Raw genomic sequence first — 19,722 nt, forward strand, 5'->3', positions numbered from 1 at the left:
TCAGTGAGTATCCTGTCAAACCAAATCTTGCATTACACTAACTTGTTCACAGAATAGGAAAATGCTGTTGGATTGCAGATGGTGTACATTGCTCGCAGATGCCTACAGCTTTGCTTATAATGTAACTGTCCATACTGTATCACCTGGCCCTTCTCTGATTTGCTGTATTCTGTTTATACAACCTATTTCAGTTTTACCTATCTTCATAACCAAGAGACAATTATGGACAAGTATTTACTGCTCATGGCTGTAAGTCAAAAACGTTCATTTTGCAGCTGTACATCAATTTGTAGGCAAGGGAGTAGATGCAGTATACCCACGAACTATGGACTTCGGTTCAAAAAGTGGGTTCAGTTGAAATTTGATAAGGAAAAGAACTCTGCAAAGCCAAATATTTAGAAGCTTTCTATGAGAAAGCAATTTTAATATTTCAAGATGTTAATTATGTCCAGAAAAACTACCTTATACCACATGTCAATCATAGTCTTAAATCATGCAATTATTTCAGATAGAAAACAAAATACTAGATTGAATCCAGTTTCTGGGAAAGACTTGAACCAGTACAATAGCTCAATTTCATCAAAGATATACCAAAGAGCCACAGAGGACTGAAAACCTTTGCAAGATGATTTTGTAACATAACTATCCATTTGATTGTACTGTTTTTCCTTACCGTCTAACCTAATTTGAATAGCTAGTTCCCCACACTTTTTGAAAAGATGTTGATGTAAGCAACAAGTTTGCTTAATAGGCCAGCCTTTCTTCCTATAAGCAAAGGGTACGCATCTGAAGCGACCAATAGGGTATCAATTTTAACCCTCTTTCAAAGATGCCCTTTACTTGCCCCATTAAGTCTTAATAAACCGAAATGAGTACAACTTCATGTAGGGACGAATGAATTCTGTTGGCTCAAGGGCTGCATCAGCCTCTCCACGGCACATTGAGAGTAAAATGGGCAAGGCCTGGAGTCATTTTGAGATGTAGCCTCCAGAGCTTAACGGATCAAATTAGTGCCTTAAGCAACTGTAAAGCTTCATCCATCAATTTTATTGCCCCGGCTCCCATTCCCCTGAATATAGACCTTCTGGAAGAAGTTCTGGTGTGGGGTTTCCTCATGGATTTAAGATTTTACAGTATCGAAATTGGATCCTCTCATTTAACAGGATACACATTGAGGATAGGTAGAATGATAATTAACCGTGGTTTGCCCTACTTTTTACCTCAAAAACAGTGTTTACATCATGGTCAAGCAGACACAGGAAATTTGTAGGGAAGTACAGTACATTTTCAACTTTGCATTAGTAAAAGTGTCGGGTGAGATAAAACCATTTATTCTTAATTTCTACAGAGGTACTTGAGTGAGACTTTGTAATTCCTGTATTTGCTACATCCCACCAAAAGATTAGCCTTGTTCATTCATACATGTAGTATCTAGGACAATTTCCAGTTAAAGTGTGGGACTGGTTTTGTATATTCATTGATTAGAGTATGCAGAAAGTTTTAATGTATGGGAGGCAAGCTTGGTGTCTTGGAGAATTTTGCATCTCCTTTTTCCAGGGAAAGCAGAAAGAGGTTTTATTATTTCTATGATTCAGAGGGCTTCACTTTTTTTGGACACATACTTTGAGTTACCTTGGGGCAGAAAATGGGGATTTTTTTTTTTTTAAAGCCTATTGCTCAAATTTCATCCAAAACATCAAGTGGGTCAGAACAACATCGGGGGAAAATATAAGCAAATGACCTGATAATTGTTTTAAATGGGTGTGTTCCTGCTTCACAAATCTTTATTATCATGTTAAAAACACACTTTTCTACAATAAAATTTCATCCTGCCCTACCTGCATTACAGAGAAACATGACCATCTTTGCGGATCCATAATTTGCTCAGCAAAAGTGCTAGAAACTAAATGGCAACATATAATGTGTAGTGTACTGCATTTGAACATTTTCAGTTATTTTAAATACAATTTTTTGTTACAGAGTAAGTTCCATGGTTTTCTAAAAATGTAAAAACTGAAATATTTTAAATGATTCAAATGGCAACAGCAGTCTGCTTGTTGAAAAACCAACAACAGTTTGCAGCACTGGAGTGTACAAAAACAGTATAAAGATATTTGTTTCTGTATTTACAGAAAATTGCACAGTAGTTCAAACTGCTAACTAAATTATTAATTTCTAATAATAACAGGGTACCAGTATTGCATGTTAAAGAAACAGTCCTCGAATAGTGATTTACAAAATTCATCTATACATGAGCAAGATATTAGGGGGGAAAAAGAATACTGTGGAAAAAATTTATTAACAATACAAGTTCTCTGAAACAAGCCAGCCACTGGCTGTTTGTTACAGCAAAACCTCAACAAAACAGCATATTCCTTATACAGACACACACATCCAGAAGACATTTTTAACAGTTAAGGTTCAGAACCAATAGCCACAAATATAGCAGCCATTTAATTCAAGCCTTTCACACATCAAGGAGCAATAGTTTTGGGTTACTGAGTCCAAATTACAATAGTAACACAGAAACGTTCAAAACTTGGCAAAGTGATTTACAATGGGACCCTGTGAAGCCCATAACCAAAAATCATTCTTCTGCAGACTTGCACCATTAACTTTATGGTGCAAAGTACCATTCCATACCTTTCAGGGTTAAAACTCCAATGGCTACTTATTGCAGTAATCATTTTAAAAGTTATCCTTTCCCTTCCCTTGTATTTCAGAAGCACCCAGGACAAGTTACAAGCTAGAAAAGGTGTTGCTTATAGCTAAAAAAAGATTGTATCATCATGCTGTTAAACAGGTAAGAAAAAGTATTTGCCAATAAAAAGTGCAATTTTTACTTCTATCTGCTTGCATCATTTGAGATATATGTCTCAAGCAGTCCTGTAATTTGAGTTAGAGACCAGTCAGAGTACACAGTCAACATATAGTTTTCCAAATTTTCCATGATAAAGGTATGAAATCTGAGTGTGCATGTTCCTAACAAAATGTGATGCTACATATAAAAAAACCCAGAACGTTGCAATTTAGGCATGCTTACCATAGCATTTCTCAACTGGAAAAGCTGCAGAATACATTCTCCTAAGAAAATGTTCACTGCCATACTACACAAATATGTGCAAACTGCAAGGTCCCTAAAATTAGCAGATATGAGTTAATGTACAAAGGACATCTCTACCCCTTAAATAAGAACACTCCCACAGAGCTTATAACACAGAACAATAGCCACCACAGGCACCTCGGTAGCCCTCTTCGTTGTTCGATAATTTTACACCTCTGTTTTGGCTTTCACTCTCCCACAGTCCAGGAGTCTGAATTATTTTCTCAACAAGTTCTTCAAAAGCACACTGTACACCATCACATGTTTTTGCACTTGCCTCTAAAAGGGGGAGGAGAAAAAGAGTGGAAATGTTAAAAAAAGATTTCACTGTACATTGCTGCAGTTTCTATAATGTGAAAGGATGCTACTCTCTAAAACTGTAGTATTAAATGAAATGCACTGCTACTGCAGGGAGCACATACTTTTTGGCACAACTGTGCAGTTTTTTTTAATGTATGTTTTCAAGCTACGGAACTCAAGGTACACTGATCATAAAACACTGAAAGGATAGGGCTGAATCTATCACAGACTTGATGTATCCATTTGAGTCTTTATTTGAAAACCAGTGGCTTGCCACTGACTTTCAATGCCACAATTTTACAGGCTACCAGGTCTACGCAAAGGGGCTGGAGCTGTGTATACAGGCTGCAGATTACTCATCTCTATTTGTTTGATAGAAATGAGACTACTACAGGAAAATTCAAGACCCATCTGGGGAACAGGTTTGTTTTGTGACAAACCAAAAATCTGTACTTTCCCCCCACAGATTAGATTTTATGAAAATGAGTGAAATATTTAGTTTAGTTACTTCTACAGTTATCAACATTTCTGTTTTCAAGGACCATAGATTTATTTGCCATTAAAGTCACTGTGTTGCTGAAGATTTAGAAATATATATAAGACACACATTCTGGTTAGACTACTTGGCCTCACTAGAAGCAACTTGATATTATCCATCTCTCAATCTCTACACATTGCAAGGGAAAATATTTGATGACAAACTAAAAGGCAAGGTTCTTTGGTAATGCCTTCCAGCCCTTTTCTGATTATTTACTGGAACACTTTTACTCTTGCACGACACTTGCAAAGAAACAAGGCAAGGTCCTGCCTGGGAAGTTTAATTTAGAACTTAAAAAGGGTCCTAATTAAGTAGCACTGAAACTGAAAATCAGAAACTGGAGGCAAGTAAAAACCATGAACAAATATGCTTTTAGCAGAATGTGTTTAGGTTTTGTTCCAATCCATCATGAGAACCCATTTCCAGGCTACTAGAAAACATCCATGAATTAGAAAGACAAAAGGAAGTTCGAATGTTTTCTGTAGCAAAGGGGCATAAGAATCACGGAAAGTGTTACTTACAGTACTCTAAAGACTGAGAGTACTCTATTAAGCCATCTCACTGGGATTACCTTTGATTGCTGCAGGACTATGAATGACTGAAGCTGAACACTGCATGAAACCAGGAGACTGCTACTGTTATCACTAGCTGAAACATCCTGCTCTGAATATGTATTACAGGATAGCTTTGTAATATCTATCAACTGTAGCCAAAAGGTTTCCACAGCAAGCCACAATTAAAGAAGTATTATACTCTTCTACCGTGTTTTAGCATTTAATACTTCGTTTTCCATCCAATTTCAACCTTATCAAAACTATCCATCTCATTTTGTCATACTGTAACCAACTAACATGGTCTAATGCCTTTTGGATAGAAACAGATTGCTTATTGTTTTGCCAGAAGAAAGGAGCAAGGCTGTGCCTGGAAGAGACATCAATAAAATGCATTCTGCTATAAGAATATTGAAACCTCAACAGCAACTATATCTGTGAATCTTTTTTGAACACCTTGAGGCTTAATACGTTTCATCTATTAATTTATGTAATTCAGTTAGCCTACATTATAGCTATTGTACCATTTTATTAAATAAGATGACAATAAAATCTGAGCCATGAGAGCAGTATAAGAATAGGACTATGATAATAAATTGCTTTACCATACTTCTTTTCAAGAACTCACCTATAAATAACATGGAATGTTTTCGGGCAAACTTAAGACCTTCATTTCTGTCAACTTCTCTGTTTTCCTATTAAAAAGTAGAACTATTAGATGATCATACACGCATGCACAAAGTTTATACGCCACCAGTAATTTTTAGATCTACCTACCTTATCTATTTTGTTTCCAACTAGCATTTTAACTATATCATATCTTGTGCAGTATGTTTCCAATTCAGTTAACAAATTGTCTAGTTTAGCAAATGTGTCTCTTCTTGTGACATCATAAACTGTAATAAAAATTAGCAGAGTTATCAGTATAACATTTCAAGTCTCTGAACGTAAGTCAAGCACTTTCAAATTCACACTACAATACCACTGTCTTCCTCTCCTGTTCCTCAACCGTTTCATTATTGCATCATCATCATCTAGAAAGCCATTATTCAAAGCTATATAAATCTAACTACTCGGTTATACTTGATGGTTTTATTTGATATTAATGCCCAAAGTTCTTCTAAAATCAGTTTTATTATGACTTTAAAGTCTAAGTTGCAAATCTAAGTACCTCTGAACTGCTTGATCTCAGTGAACAAAGCTAAATTGTGGTAATAACCAAATATCTGGATAACCTCATGAAGCCATATGCAGACATTATCTTACACAAATACACTGTTACTTGAATACAGAGATTCCATCTCTATTTCACTATTAGATTTTCCAAGGTTGCAGTATCAGCAAATCTGAACCTAGCAAACTTCAAGTAGTCAGAAAATGAAAGGAGACTGATAGTTCTATTAAAATAACTTTTTATACCAAGCTGACATTTTTCCCAAGAAAGCAACTGTTACTAGAGGACACAAATCCTCCAAATATTAATTCTGAGGAAATTATAGTACAGATGGTACGCAATTCCTAACAATGCCTTTCTTATTATGTAAAAATATTGGTCTGTAGCTTCAGATTAAACAGATAACCATTAGACAAGCAATTATTCCATCATTCCCTTCCAGTTACTTGCCAGTCCCAAGCCTCCTCTCCAGATATGCAAATTAGAAAGGAATTCTGAGCAAGGAATTGGCTGAGAAGAAATAAATAATACCACCCCATGTCAAACTGTAACCAATTGCAGCTGCTTTGCTATTTTAAAAAAAGCCTGTTGAGTTTGGAAGAAAGAACCACAGGATGAGGACAATGAGCAAAATCATGAACAATACATTGTGAACCTTCTAGCAATTCCCATAGGACTGGTTTATTACTACTTAATAACTTAATTTCTTAAACTAGAGTAATTAAGTATTAAATATCAGAAGGCTGACAGATACTCTGCAGGAGTTTCATCAAGGCAAAGGAGTTAAAAACTTAAATCTTAATACAAATTAGAGTATTTTCAGATAAGCAGTGACTAGTCACATACTTACCTAATATAACTCCTTGTGCTCCTCTGTAATAGCTGGGTGTTAGTGTTCTGAATCGCTCCTGACCTGCAGTGTCCTAAGGAATTCAGAAAGCTGTGTCAGTATTTGATTTAATAAAGTATTGTCCTACTCCTAGCTCACCTCTTAAAAAAAACCCAGCAGTTGTTTATAGAACATTTGAACTACAAACTAGTAAATTACATTTTAGCCTAATATGTTATGAGAACCCAGCCTATATGATTAATATATGGTTGTGTAAACTCAGAAAACTGGATTGATTCAGTAAACATTAACTGTAAACAGAGCTAGTATGAATCCTAATATTAATATTTTCACCTTGCAGGATCTTTCAATTTATATCCATAAGAGTGAACTTAAGCCAAGAGCAAATAAGACAAAGTTCTATTCAGCAATCATAAACACAATTCAGAACTATTTATTTCAGCAAGAAGAAAGGCAATATGGAATGTTAATAGTGACAGGAATTTTTCTATTACTAATACACTTTTCCCGCTTCCTTTTATTTACTTCTAAAACTTGTTGCTGTACAACACTATATAAAAGCAATTCAAAAGAAGTCACTATTTCTTTGTTCAATACGCAAAAAACCATTAAGGATTTATAAATACTGTATGACTATTTGCAAAGATTAATATCTTGTATTTGCTCATCCCTTTTCCAGGTTTACAAATAAGAAACACAAGAAAATGAGTTCTGAAAATGTAAGAGTCTCTGACTGCACCAAAAGAACATCAGAAGGTGCCAGATGGTCCTCCCTGGGGAGACTATTCCATAATTCAAGTCCACAATTAAAAGGGTAAAAATACAGGGAGAATGGACATTCAACAGGAACCCCCTTACATATTAACAAATTCATTGACCTGGAAGTCAATTAAGATAATATAACATTGGTATGGTAAGCTCATTAACAAACTACCCAACCTGTTTCAATTAGTACTGATATCTGTATGCCTCTTCAACAGCAATTTCCCAGACAGTATCATAAACAATCTAAACACCTGGTTACCACACTTGGCTCACTGATGCTAAGTACTGTCTATGCAAGAAGAGTTACACCTAGCAAACCAGACTAATTTGGGAAAAAGTCAGTCCATGCCACAGAGGTCATGTCAACTTCTAATAACAGGATAGAAGTCTGCCAAATTATTAAAATAATCCTTTAGAGCAGAAGTCTCAAACTTGTGGCCACATGCAGGCCACAGGCCATATGCAGTACTCAAGGTAATTTTCTGTAGCTGGTGCCTCAATGACACATACAGCAGGAGAGTGATGTCCAACAGTACGGCAGCAGATTGCTGACCATGGCTAGGCACTACAGACTGTCTGGCTAAGAAGGAAGTGCAACTCTGAACCTGAGGGGGAACAATGAGTGACAGCTGCACATCTAGCCCCTCATCAAAGGGCTGTCACAGCTCAGGCCAGAGACCATCAGTTCTGGGATGGAAAAAGCTGCTACTAGCAAGGAACTGCTGTGGGAGAAGCAGACATCCCTACTTTCCTTTAAATTTTCTTCCCAGCAGCTTCCCTCTACCCATTCCAGCTGGATTCCTCCTCGTACTCCTCTGCCTTTTCTTGGGTGGCAAGAGAACGACCATTCTGGGAAAGGAGTACGGAGGTGGGCAGCAACAGCAGTGACAACATCTCTCAGCAAATGCTGACAAACTAGGCTAGGAAAGGACCTTGCCTCCCAATGGGAAGGAGGGCAGAACACCTTCCTACTCAAGTGTAAGGAACAAGAAGGCAGTCTTGGGGTGGCCTTTGCGAACCCATGATCTGTCACTTGGGTCTGAGGTAAAGAAACTACTGCATTCTCTATGAACCCTCTCTTCAGGGTGCTTCCTTGCCCTCTGCCTAGTAGCTCTGCCACATGGCCTCCCCTGGCAAAACACTGACCTATCCTGTTCCTAGCTCTGAACTACCCCACATACACATATTCCACAGGGGGTGCTTAGTTTCTGCCCCGCTTTCTTCCTCTGACAGCCCTACAAAATAGGCAAGGCTCGGGCTCAAATCTTAAACCTGATTCAACTTGCCCCCCAACAAACCTTCATTTTTTCCTATTTATTATTTAATTAATTAATTAAAAAGCACCAAATGGCCATTGCTTTTTTTCTGTGTGATTAAATAAGGCTTTTTAAATCTGCTTTCCTCACTCTGTCATTATTATATGGGAACAGAATAAAAAAAAATATACCAATAAGAACATGAAAGAATGTATTTTGAGTTAAGGTGTCCCCAGTTTAAGAATGAGTTCCACTCCCAAGGTCTGTCCTTAAGTCAAATCTGTAAGCCGGGAACAGTATTATTGTATAATACTGTATAAGCAGTATTGTGTAATTAACTCAACCCATTGTGTATTTAACTCAAATTTTGCTACAATAGGCTCCATTCTTAACTATGGGTCATCCATAAACCAGGCATTCTTAACCCAGGGACTACCTATATTCATATTACTTCTTGCAATCATGCTGAAAATCAGAACAACAATATGATAAGTGGAAGTACACAAACCTTCCAAACATTAAGTCTTTCTGTTTTGCTTCAACCAAAATAAACTATGCATACTTATTCACCAGTATTCTGAAATCTCACCTACTAAAATAAGATAAACTATTACTTATAGGTAAAGGAGCCCTTTTTCATAAGGTTTCAAAGCCTTTTATTGACAACATATTCAGTTAGTAATCTTGAATAAGCTAATGGAGTCATATGTTTTATTATTAAAACTTACCCAGATTGCTAGCTTAGCCTTATTTCCATCAACTGAGATTGTTTTCACTTTGAAATCAACACCTAAAATACAAGAGCACAATATGTTGTTTCAGACACAAAGTTAAGCTGAGAGGCGGAAAAAACAATGAATGACAGATTGTTATACACTAATTCTGAAAGTGCTCACATATTTTTATCACCCCATTATTCTGGTATAATGATTTGGAAGAAAATAAAATACCACTAAAATGCTACAGTGGGGCAAAAAAGTATTTAGTCAGCCACCAATTGTGCAAGTTCTCCCACTTAAAAAGATGAGAGAGGCCTGTAATTTTCATCATAGGTATACCTCAACTATGAGAGACAAAATGGGGGAAAAAATCCAGAAAATCACATTGTCTGATTTTTAAAGAATTTATTTGCAAATCATGGTGGAAAATAAGTATTTGGTCACCTACAAACAAGCAAGATGTCTGGCTCTCACAGACCTGTAACTACTTCTTTAAGAGGCTCCACTGTCCTCCACTCGTTACCTGTAGTAATGGCACCTGTTTGACCTTGTTATCAGTATAAAAGACACCTGTCCACAACCTCAAACAGTCACACTCCAAACTCCACTATGACCAAGACCAAAGAGCTGTTGAAGGACACCAGAAACAAAATTGTAGACCTGCACCAGGCTGGGAAGACTGAATCTGCAATAGGCAAGCAGCTTGGTGTGAAGAAATCAACTGTGGGAGCAATAATTAGAAAATGGAAGACATACTGATAATCTCCCTTGATCTGGGGCTCCATGTAAGATCTCACCCTGTGGGGTCAAAATGATCACAAGAATGGTGAGCAAAAATCCCAGAACCACATGGGGGGACCTAGTGAATGACCTGCAGAGAGCTGGGACCAAAGTAACAAAGGCTACCATCAGTAACACACTACGCCGCCAGGGACTCAAATCCTGCAGTGCCAGATGTGTCCCCCTGCTTAAGCCAGTACATGTCCGGGTCCGTCTGAAGTTTGCTAGAGAGCATTTGGATGATCCAGAAGAGGATTGGGAGAATGTCATATGGTCAGATGAAACCAAAGTAGAATGTTTTGGTCTAAACTCAACTCGTCATGTTTGGAGGAGAGAGAATGCTGAGTTGCATCCAAAGAACACCATACCTACTGTGAAGCATGGGGGTGGAAACATCATGCGTTGGGGCTGTTTTTCTGCAAAGGGACCAGGACGACTGATCCATGTAAAGGAAAGAATGAATGGGGCCATGTATCGTGAGATTTTGAGTGAACACCTCCTTCCATCAGCAAGGGCATTGAAGATGAAACGTGGCTGGGTCTTTCAGCATGACAATGATCCCAAGCACACTGCCCGGGCAACGAAGGAGTGGCTTCGTAAGAAGCATTTCAAGGTCCTGGAGTGGTCTAGCCAGTCTCCAGATCTCAACCCCATGGAAAAGCTTTGGAGGGAGTTGAAAGTCCGTGTTGCCCAGCGACAGCCCCAAAACATCACTGCTCTAGAGGAGATCTGCATGGAGGAATGGGCCAAAATACCAGCAACAGTGTGTGAAAACCTTGTGAAGACTTACAGAAAACGTTTGACCTCTGTCATTGCCAACAAAGGATATATAACAATTGAGATGAACTTTTGATATTGACCAAATACTTATTTTCCACCATGATTTGCAAATAAATTCTTTAAAAATCAGACAATGTGATTTTCTGGATTTTTTTCCCCATTTTGTCTCTCATAGTTGAGGTATACCTATGATGAAAATTACAGGCCTCTCTCATCTTTTTAAGTGGGAGAACTTGCACAATTGGTGGCTGACTAAGTACTTTTTTGCCCCACTGTACATTTAGTTTAACTCATCATACATACAACACTCAATAGTAAACATATCTTTTTAAAGAAATTCAGCACTGAAGGGCAAACCATAGAAGATTACCATTTTTACAAACATCAATCCCGCATAGGAAATGTCTTTCATTGCAAGCAACACATGGAGGGAGCTACGAAGTGACATGACATACGATGCATGGTTTGTGGGATTCATGGCGCTTCTAACACAGATTCTTTTTCTAATTTTGTGAGAAGCTGTTTGATGAGCAAGCTTATGGCACAGGTATAAAATGACCAACTCTGTAGTTCTTGCCTTGGATAATTCATTCACAAAAAAGCATCTGACAAACTGATGCCCACTCATTTTATGAATCTCTGCAAAAGCAACCAAATGAGACCACATAAATCCAACACAAATACAGGGGGCAAAGCAGACACTTTATATATCATTTGTCTCATACAAAATATAGTCCTGCATCCAAGTAAATGGTATGTCTACTTGTAAATGTGTGCACCTACTGTGGGTGGAGCAGGTGAATGTTTCTTCATACAATCAATTTTACAAGAGCCATTATGGTGTAAGGTAGCCAGGACACCAGTACATATAATGTATATTACACCACCTTATTTTGCCTATGGCTTGAATGAACACAGTCCCATTCTTCCTCATCCAAATCTCTCTTCTAAGAGCTATGCCACCTTCTTCTGCCAAGGGATTGTGACAGAATTCCTCCACCACCAACTGTTGACTTACAGCATTCTCCTACCCCTTTTTAACTTGAAACACTATAGAGGTTTGGGACCCACCTTGTCTTTGATATATCAGTTCTTCCCACAGCTGAAATATTCAATCCAAAGTTATTAACAACTTCACCCAAAATGCTATGTATAGGTATTAACTCTGTATTGTTAGTGATATATAAACATGCAAATAAACTCAAAAATAAAGTATGTTATATTGTTTCAGAAATATTTACTTTAATGCTTTAAAAACTTAGAAAATGGAATTGTCCTTAGAAGAAAAGTTTTCTCCTGATTAACAGCATCTTTAGATGCTCTTTAAGATTACAATGCTCCTTTATCAAATTATCAAAACAAAACCCTTCAAATCATGATAGTCATCTCACTGATTTGTCTTTGAATCAGATCTCCTCTTCCTGTTTTTGTAGTTATTAGGGCTTAATCATACATATCATACATCTAAAAAAGTGCTACAGAATTTAGAGACATTTATTTCCAGGTAAACATGAATAAGACTGGATTGTAAGAGATCTGAAAGGTTTGCAATCTATTCTAAAATGAAGAGCACAATTTTCATTTGTTAACTATGTTCAAATATGAGCCAAGTTGAGCTTTAATAAAGAAGTATTTTTTTAAAAAAGAGCCAGTTTGATCTAGTGGTTAAGGCACCAGGCTAGAAAGCAGAAGGCTGGGAGTTCTAGCCCCACCTTAGGCATGAAAGCCGGCTGGGTCACCTTGGGCCAGTCACTTTGTCTCAGCCCTAGGAATGGCAGTGGCAAATCACTTCTGAAATATTGCCAAGAAAACTGCAGGGACTTGTCCAGGCAGTCACCAGGAATCAACATTGACTCGAAGGCACCAAATAAAATAAAACTTTAAAAAATAGGTAATAGCTTAAAACTATGGTACCAGGCAGGAAAGCTCATCTTGTAAAGAGGATACTACGTAATAACTTTTTTCCCAAGATTACAATAAGAATAGAAAAAATGGGCCTCTCAAGTATACTAATGTATTACTTATTATCATCAAGAAATGGTAAACATACTAAAGTCCCAATAACATACAAACCCTCTTACAATATGCAAATAATTAAGATAAAAGCAAAGGGCCAAAAGTAGCAGAGTACAGTTCTACTTGCCCTTCAAAAGAGGTGCTTCTCAATGTATGTGAGTGCAAATGAAACATCTCCCTTCAAATCATTAAAGTAGACACAGTTTTTCCATAATTGCGTGGCTGATTTGGGACTTGCTCTGGGCTGTCTTTGCATGCGTGTACATGCAAGTCATTCTGTAGCTTTAATGATCCAAAAGGAAGTGTTTGATACATACTCCCATGCTCTTGAAGGATTTATCATCTTTGCAAAAATTTGTAGCAGCTTAGCTGAATCTAAACAATCATAGCAACAGATTAAAAGCCAAACTACAGTTATAAAGTCAATGCTTTTTATTATTTATATGCTCTAAACTTAGGAGAGTTCTCTAGTTAGTACATACTTCACCAAATTTTTGCCATGCTTAGTTATGCCAGTTTTCTGTGAAATAGATTAATAAGATATTCTTTCCAACTTCCCACAGCATCAGACTGTGTATTAAAAAACTCTAACAGATAAATATGCACAGCAGGTTCAATTAGACAAATCAAGAATTAGATTTTGTTTTTGCTTTGGGGTTGTTGTTTTTTTGCTTTCTTTACAAGCCAAAAAGTTCAAAACACAACCCAAATCAATACATACATACATACATACATACAAATAAAAAGAAATGCAAAAAAGAAACAAATATTGTTCATCCAACATCTGCAAGGAGAAGGCCTAGGTACATTTATAGCATGGAACTTTGGAATTAAGCATAGTAATTTAAAGAACAAACACTCAAAATTAATAGAACTTCTTTTAGATGAAGTCTCATTGATTTTTGTTGGTCTATTCTAAGTATAATTAAACTTGGATACAATGATATATCCAGATATTTCAAATAATGTTCAGTTTGCTAACAACTACTGTAAACAGAGAAGCTTACTAAGATTACTACATGATAAACAGATGACCAAACTACATGATGAATTTCTTTATTCTGTTAGAAGAGTTAAACTTTGTAAGGTAAACACTTAATGAAAAATTTGTAGTCCAACTGGGTACATCAGTACTGTGTTGCGATTATACTTGTATCAGGAGGAGCTTTCTCGATTACAATGATTCCATTTTTATCAAGCAACAGAATAATGTTACCAGCACTACTTCCTATTCTATATCTGATCAAGCTAAATACAATCAATACAAACTTACCAATTGTTGCTGCAAGTTCTGGATCAAATGTATTATCTGTAAACCGTAACAAAAGGCTATACAAAGGAAAAGAAAGGAAGAGAGAGAAATGAGATTTTACAAATTCTACTGAAGATATTTATTACCAACTCAAAATTGTATTAAGCAATTATTGTTTTAATGAACACCCTCCCCTTCAAGGCAGACATTCTCCTAGAACTAGGGTCCCAACAAGAATGCCTGCATACATAAGTTCCCCTGTACACCTGTCACTTTGGTGCCAGGCTACCCTGATTTGTACTATAGATTTTAAAACTTAAAAGCAAGTTAGCATGTTGTGAATAATCTTTCCTTTCCATATGGGCCCCCATTGCCATTCCTAGGGGAAAAAAATGTACCAGATGACTACAGCCATTAGTATTCTGTTGGAATATGGTGCAGTAATAGAGAACACTGTAGGGAGGTGAACAGGGTGTCCTAGAACAATTTCATCAGCCTACTCTCTTAACTGTGATCTTTTTATGACTGGCCACACCTACTAAAGCAGTCATTTTGTGATTGTGTGCACAACACACTTTTAGCATTTCAGATGTGCCTACCAATCTAAAAAGGATGGGGGATTTCTAAGATACCAAACTTACATATTCTTTAAGTAGAGAAGGAGCTGCTCTTCTTCTCCTACTACAACTATGATCTGGTTCAGCTTAAGGTTATGTCATCATATGGCATGGTTTTTGCTTTGTTTGTAGGATACATTTCTCACTTTTCCTCCAGGAATTCAAGTGGGTATATGCTGCACTATTATTTTTTTTCCCCCACAATAACCCAACAAGTTAGACTGGGCTGAGAAACAGTGGCCCAAATTCACCCAGTGAGATTCCGTGATTTAGAGTAGACTGGAACCTAAGTATTCCTTAGGTCCTAGCCCTCCACCTTAGCCACTACAGTACACCACAACTTAATGTGCTGTACAAGCCTGTACATAATGGCTTAGTTTTGTGTGTGCAAACCAAATTAGTATGGTTTTTCAATAAGTCAAGATTAATTATGTAATTTAAAATACACTGGTAAAGCAGTACTGTAACCTGTTCCCTTGAAAAGTCTTGTCCAACAAAATCTTAGAATTTAATTCCACATTTCTAGAAATTGCAGAGGCATTTTAAGCTATGATACATTTCAATTTTTTTTTCAGTTTTATTGATTTTACAAGGACAACCAAAGAGCAAAAGAACAAAGGAATAAAAAGAACAAAAAACATTTTTATGTAAGAAATACTACTTAAAATATCTGAAATCAGAATTATGCACAAGAAATTCAGAAACGTGTTAGTATATCTCCATTTCCCTTATCACAAAATAGCTGGTAAAATATTATTAATGCTGGCTTACTGTGTTGGTTAATCCAACCAGCAAACCAAAGTCAAACTCCCCATGGAATCTGTGAACCTAGTTTGTATATTTGCTTATAAGTACTAAGATAAATTATAGTCTAAAAAGAAAGTAAACTGAATATCTATTTACAATTTTAAAACCCACTTATATTAAAACAGCCTCACTGCATATTTACCAGGCAGTAGCAACAGCAGTACTTGAACGTTAAGATTTAAGATGTCAACAATGAATCTGCAGATACTCATAGAACAGAAATAATACATAGTGATCCAGGATGTTCATATTGCTGATCCAAGCTATAAACTTATTCAACAGCCTTAGAACCTCCCAATACCGAAGACATGCAGCTTATGTGAATCAGCCTTGAAGGACTGCTGCAAAAATAAGTTTTTTTGTTTTTGTTTTTATCTGCACTCAGTCGTTACTGACTCTGCAGTGACTGCTTTTGGACGAGTCCTTTGCAGTTTTCAAGGCAAGGTGTTTTGGAAGTGGTTTGCCAGTGCCTCCTTCCTAGAGCAGAGCCCAGCTGGCGAGTGCAGGAGGCAGGGTTTCTGTTGCTTTGCGCCTTTTTTGGGCAAGCGTCGTTTCACGCTACCAGCAACTGCTCCCAACTCCTTTTGCAAGGTGCCGCCAGCATTTTTTCTCCCACCGGAGTGAGAGTACCCATTTATCTACTCACATGAGTTTTCGAACTGTTGGGTTGACAGGACCTGGGGGAGGAAGCAGGAACTCACTCTGCTATGTGAAGGCTGGGCTCAAACCGCTGAAGTGTCGACCATTTCTGGCCGGCAACTTTCAGCATCATTAAGCCGCTGCGCTTAATGCATATTAATTAATTAATGCATATTAATTAATTAATATTAATGAATGATAAATGTTTACACACCTGCCAAAAGTTTGTTCCAGGAATAGGCAATTCATTGCTCACTAGATCTTTTAGACTAAAATTCCCATAAATCAGCATATCCAACAAATAAGGATTAAATGAGTTGTAGCTCAAGACTCCTTAGGAACACCATGTTGCCTATTTCATCCCACTGGGAATCTGCTGTAGCAAAATACTCAAGTTTCAGCTGCAGCAGAATTCAGGAGACAGACAGACAGACAAAATAAATAAATAAATAAGAGAGAGATCATGTTCTACTTGTTCCATTATACTCGACAACACACCATCCCATGCTTATGTAAATACACTTTGCATTAAAAAAGAAAAAAAACAAGAAAAACAAAAAAAACACCCCTTGCAGACCCTTGCCCTTCATCCTAAGGAAATTAAAGATTCCACAAAGTATCTTAACTTTATACCTAAGAGTCTCAACTTACCTTCCAAGAGGCTCTGAAGCTTGCAGTATGCCTTGCATTACTTTACAGATAAACAATACTTGTAAAATGTAAACTTTTAAAGTCATATACTTGGGGATGACCTAATCCAAAAGATATTCTGGAACTATGCCTGCCAGCAGAGCACTTGCAACAGATTACAGTATATGAAGGCAATGGAGGAGGGGAGAAAGGATACAAGTGTGTGTGTGTGCGTGTGTATGCACATGCAAGTATGTATTCTCCCCCTCTTTCTTCTCTCTCAGTTCCATAAATTCTGAATTGCAGATTTAGTTATTAAAGACTATTCAGGCAGCATATATTCTATCACATAACCAGTGTCGTACTAAACATTGGTTATGGTGCTTCCACAGGCCTAGTAAATAGCGACAGACAACACAAACATCCAGAATCAAAATCCAACAACTTAATGCACATATCAGATAAATATCCACTAGATTATGGAGTTTATCACTGCTTCCAGAACATGTGGGCCTTCCCTAAGGCCTTAAAGATCTGGTTCTGTCACTAGGCCTGTGAGTCAGGAGGTGGGGTTCACCTAGTACATTGACTATGTTAATCGTTATGGATGGATTTGTTTTCACCCCAGCTGCTGTTTTATGTGTGTTGTTTTTGTTTTATTTTTGTTTTGTCTTTGTTTTTTATATATTTTTTAATATTGTTAGCCACCCAGAGTCATTAGCTTGAGATAGGTGACTATATAAATTGATAAATAAATATGAAATCATCTTTAACTGCAGGTATTCATACCCCTATACACCACTCTTACTGACATCTTGTATTGCATTGTTAGTTGATGTTTTTCTTAAAAATCCAGATCAAGGTACTGCTCACAGCAGTAAAGCTAAGCCGTGTCATACCACTACAGAAATTACTCCACACCAAATAATACTTTCAAGGGGATTAAGAAAGATACAATAACCTTTGCCTTGTTTGTGATGTAAGTTATCCAAGATTCACCAATCACATGTACCATGGACTGAGCAGGCAGCTCTGAACAAATCGCCACCCCTCCCTCTCCCCCAAAGGAAAGGCCACTCCTCTGTGAAGTCAGCAAGGGCAAAATTACAGGCAGAACCCCAAAATTATGAGCCTTCACACTACCCCCAGCTAAATTAAGCCCAGCCTGCCAGCTGGCTTCCAAACGCAGCCAAGCAGGATACAGACGTGCCAAAAGCGCAGTGCCTCTGGGCATTCGCAGAGTGCGACGCTCCTCTGAGCCACAGGGGAGCTCCAAGGACAGAGAAGAGATTCGGGGCTGCGGCTTTCGGACGTGCTTGACCCCTCAAACCTTCCCTCCCCCCACAGAACCCCCCCCATCCGACGCACCCTCAGTGAAGAGCGAGTCCCACCAACATTGAGGACTTTCTCGTGAGTAAATATGAATGACTGTCGGGGAACAAGCCCCCCGCCGGCCACGGCACCCTCTTGGCAGAGGAACTGCCCTTTAGCTCGAAGGGGCGGCCAGACTGGGCCTAGCCGGGGTGGGGCAAGGAAGGCCGGCAGAGGGAGACGCAGCGGGGCCCGAAACTGGCCCGAGCCAAGGAGGGAGTTACCTGGACTTGCCCACGCCGCTTTCGCCGATTATGAGGATCTTCAGGGTAGTCAAAATATCCTCGTCCATCCTGACCGCCGACGACACCCTACACAGGCGGCGCCCCCGTCCCTACGCCAGCTGCCACGTCTTCTGCGCCTGCGCCCCACTGTATCCGCCCCTTTGCCTCCGCCGAAGTCTTGTTGTGCGCACGCGTCGAGAAGACCTTCCGCGTCTCGGTCACGTCCCCGCCCCTTCTCCGGTCCTGGGTCGGGAGCCGGCCCGGGGCTCCAGGGGCGCAAGCGCACATTGGGTTTGGGGGGAGCCGGAGAGTCGTTCCTTTGCTTGTTGAGACAGGCGGCAAAAGAAGGAAGAGCGGTAACTGGGGTGGTGTGTGTAAAGAAGGGTTGGGCTGCAGGTTAGCATGAGTCACGAGGCCGTTTTAGCCAGACCAGTTGTTATGTACATAAGTTGCATTACCGCCTGACAATTTCACCACCTATTTGTTAGGATAAATTTGTTGCACTTAATTGTATGCCTGTTAAGAACGCATAATAAAGGTTTCCTCCTTTGTTCAATACCACCTGTATTGGACTTTTAATTTCCAGGTTTGCCTGCCCTCATGAATGTATTAGTGACATATTTGGAGGGCTCAGAATGGCGGCGTACAGGCGTTGAGACTCAGAAGGTTTCAACACACATAGTTTAAGAAATTGACTCCTATCATCCTGCCATTGCATTTTTTCTGTAGGAATGCAGAGCTGTTCTTGCATATCTGGGAAAAAAATAAGCATTTATTAGAAGGCAGATGTATTAGGGAGATGCCTGTAGCAGGAGAAAATACTACATACATTTATTTTTTATTGGCTTTCCTTCACATTACAGCATCCTATGGTGCCTTCTAATGTGTCACATCTTCAGTTCCCAACCAGCTTCACCAAAAGGCTGGCTGGAAGTTCTGAGATTTTCCATTTGTAACTAATTGTGGCTGGTAAAAATGTTAGATGCCATGATGTGTCTACACATACAAAGTTCGTGCAGGCAATGGATTTCATGTGACACTCTGTGGAAGCGAAACCTGGACTTTGAAGAATAAGATAGAATATTGACACTTTTGAACTTGGTGTTGGAAAAGAGTCCTGAGAATACCATGAATAGCCACGAAAACAAAAGGATCATAGAACAAATCAATCCGGAGTTCTCACTTGAGACACAAATGACCAGACTCAGATTATCATATTTTGGACACATTATGTGAAGATATATTCTTTGAGAAATCTATAATGCTAAGAAAGAAAGAAGAAATGGATGGACTCAGTTACAGTGATGAGGGATACAACATGGAAGACTGCTGGAGACAGATGATCCTCAA

At 38.4% G+C, this 19,722-nt stretch overlaps 1 protein-coding gene across 1 annotated transcript; it reads right to left on the bottom strand.

Moving 5' to 3' along the window:
* Nucleotides 1-1,310: 1,310 nt before the first annotated feature.
* Nucleotides 1,311-18,531, bottom strand: RAB18 (RAB18, member RAS oncogene family). The gene is made up of 7 exons (XM_088150297.1): nt 18,373-18,531; nt 14,106-14,161; nt 9,266-9,327; nt 6,517-6,589; nt 5,270-5,388; nt 5,121-5,187; nt 1,311-3,382 (listed from the first exon to the last, which is right to left on the bottom strand). The coding sequence occupies exons 1-7, from the start codon at nt 18,438-18,440 to the stop codon at nt 3,210-3,212; spliced, it is 618 nt and encodes a 205-aa protein (XP_088006423.1). The 5' UTR covers nt 18,441-18,531; the 3' UTR covers nt 1,311-3,209.
* Between the last annotated feature and the right edge of the window lie 1,191 nt (nt 18,532-19,722).

Source organism: Python bivittatus, unplaced genomic scaffold (assembly GCF_059951505.1).
Source record: "Python bivittatus isolate LINGU-HERP-01145 unplaced genomic scaffold, Pbiv_v1 ctg000610_np1212, whole genome shotgun sequence".
Taxonomy (NCBI): Eukaryota; Metazoa; Chordata; class Lepidosauria; order Squamata; family Pythonidae; genus Python; species Python bivittatus.

What these genes read in the sequence shown, in the direction of transcription:
- RAB18 (XM_088150297.1), bottom strand. Translation starts at nt 18,440, where the DNA reads ATGGACGAGGATATTTTGACTACCCTGAAGATCCTCATAATCGGCGAA. An exon ending in AGGCTAAGCTAGCAATCTGG is followed by an intron (nt 6,590 to 9,265) that starts GTAAGTTTTAAT and finishes TGAATTCCTTAG; the next exon opens with GACACTGCAGGTCAGGAGCG. An exon ending in ACATTCCATGTTATTTATAG is followed by an intron (nt 3,383 to 5,120) that starts GTGAGTTCTTGA and finishes TCCCCCTTTTAG; the next exon opens with AGGCAAGTGCAAAAACATGT.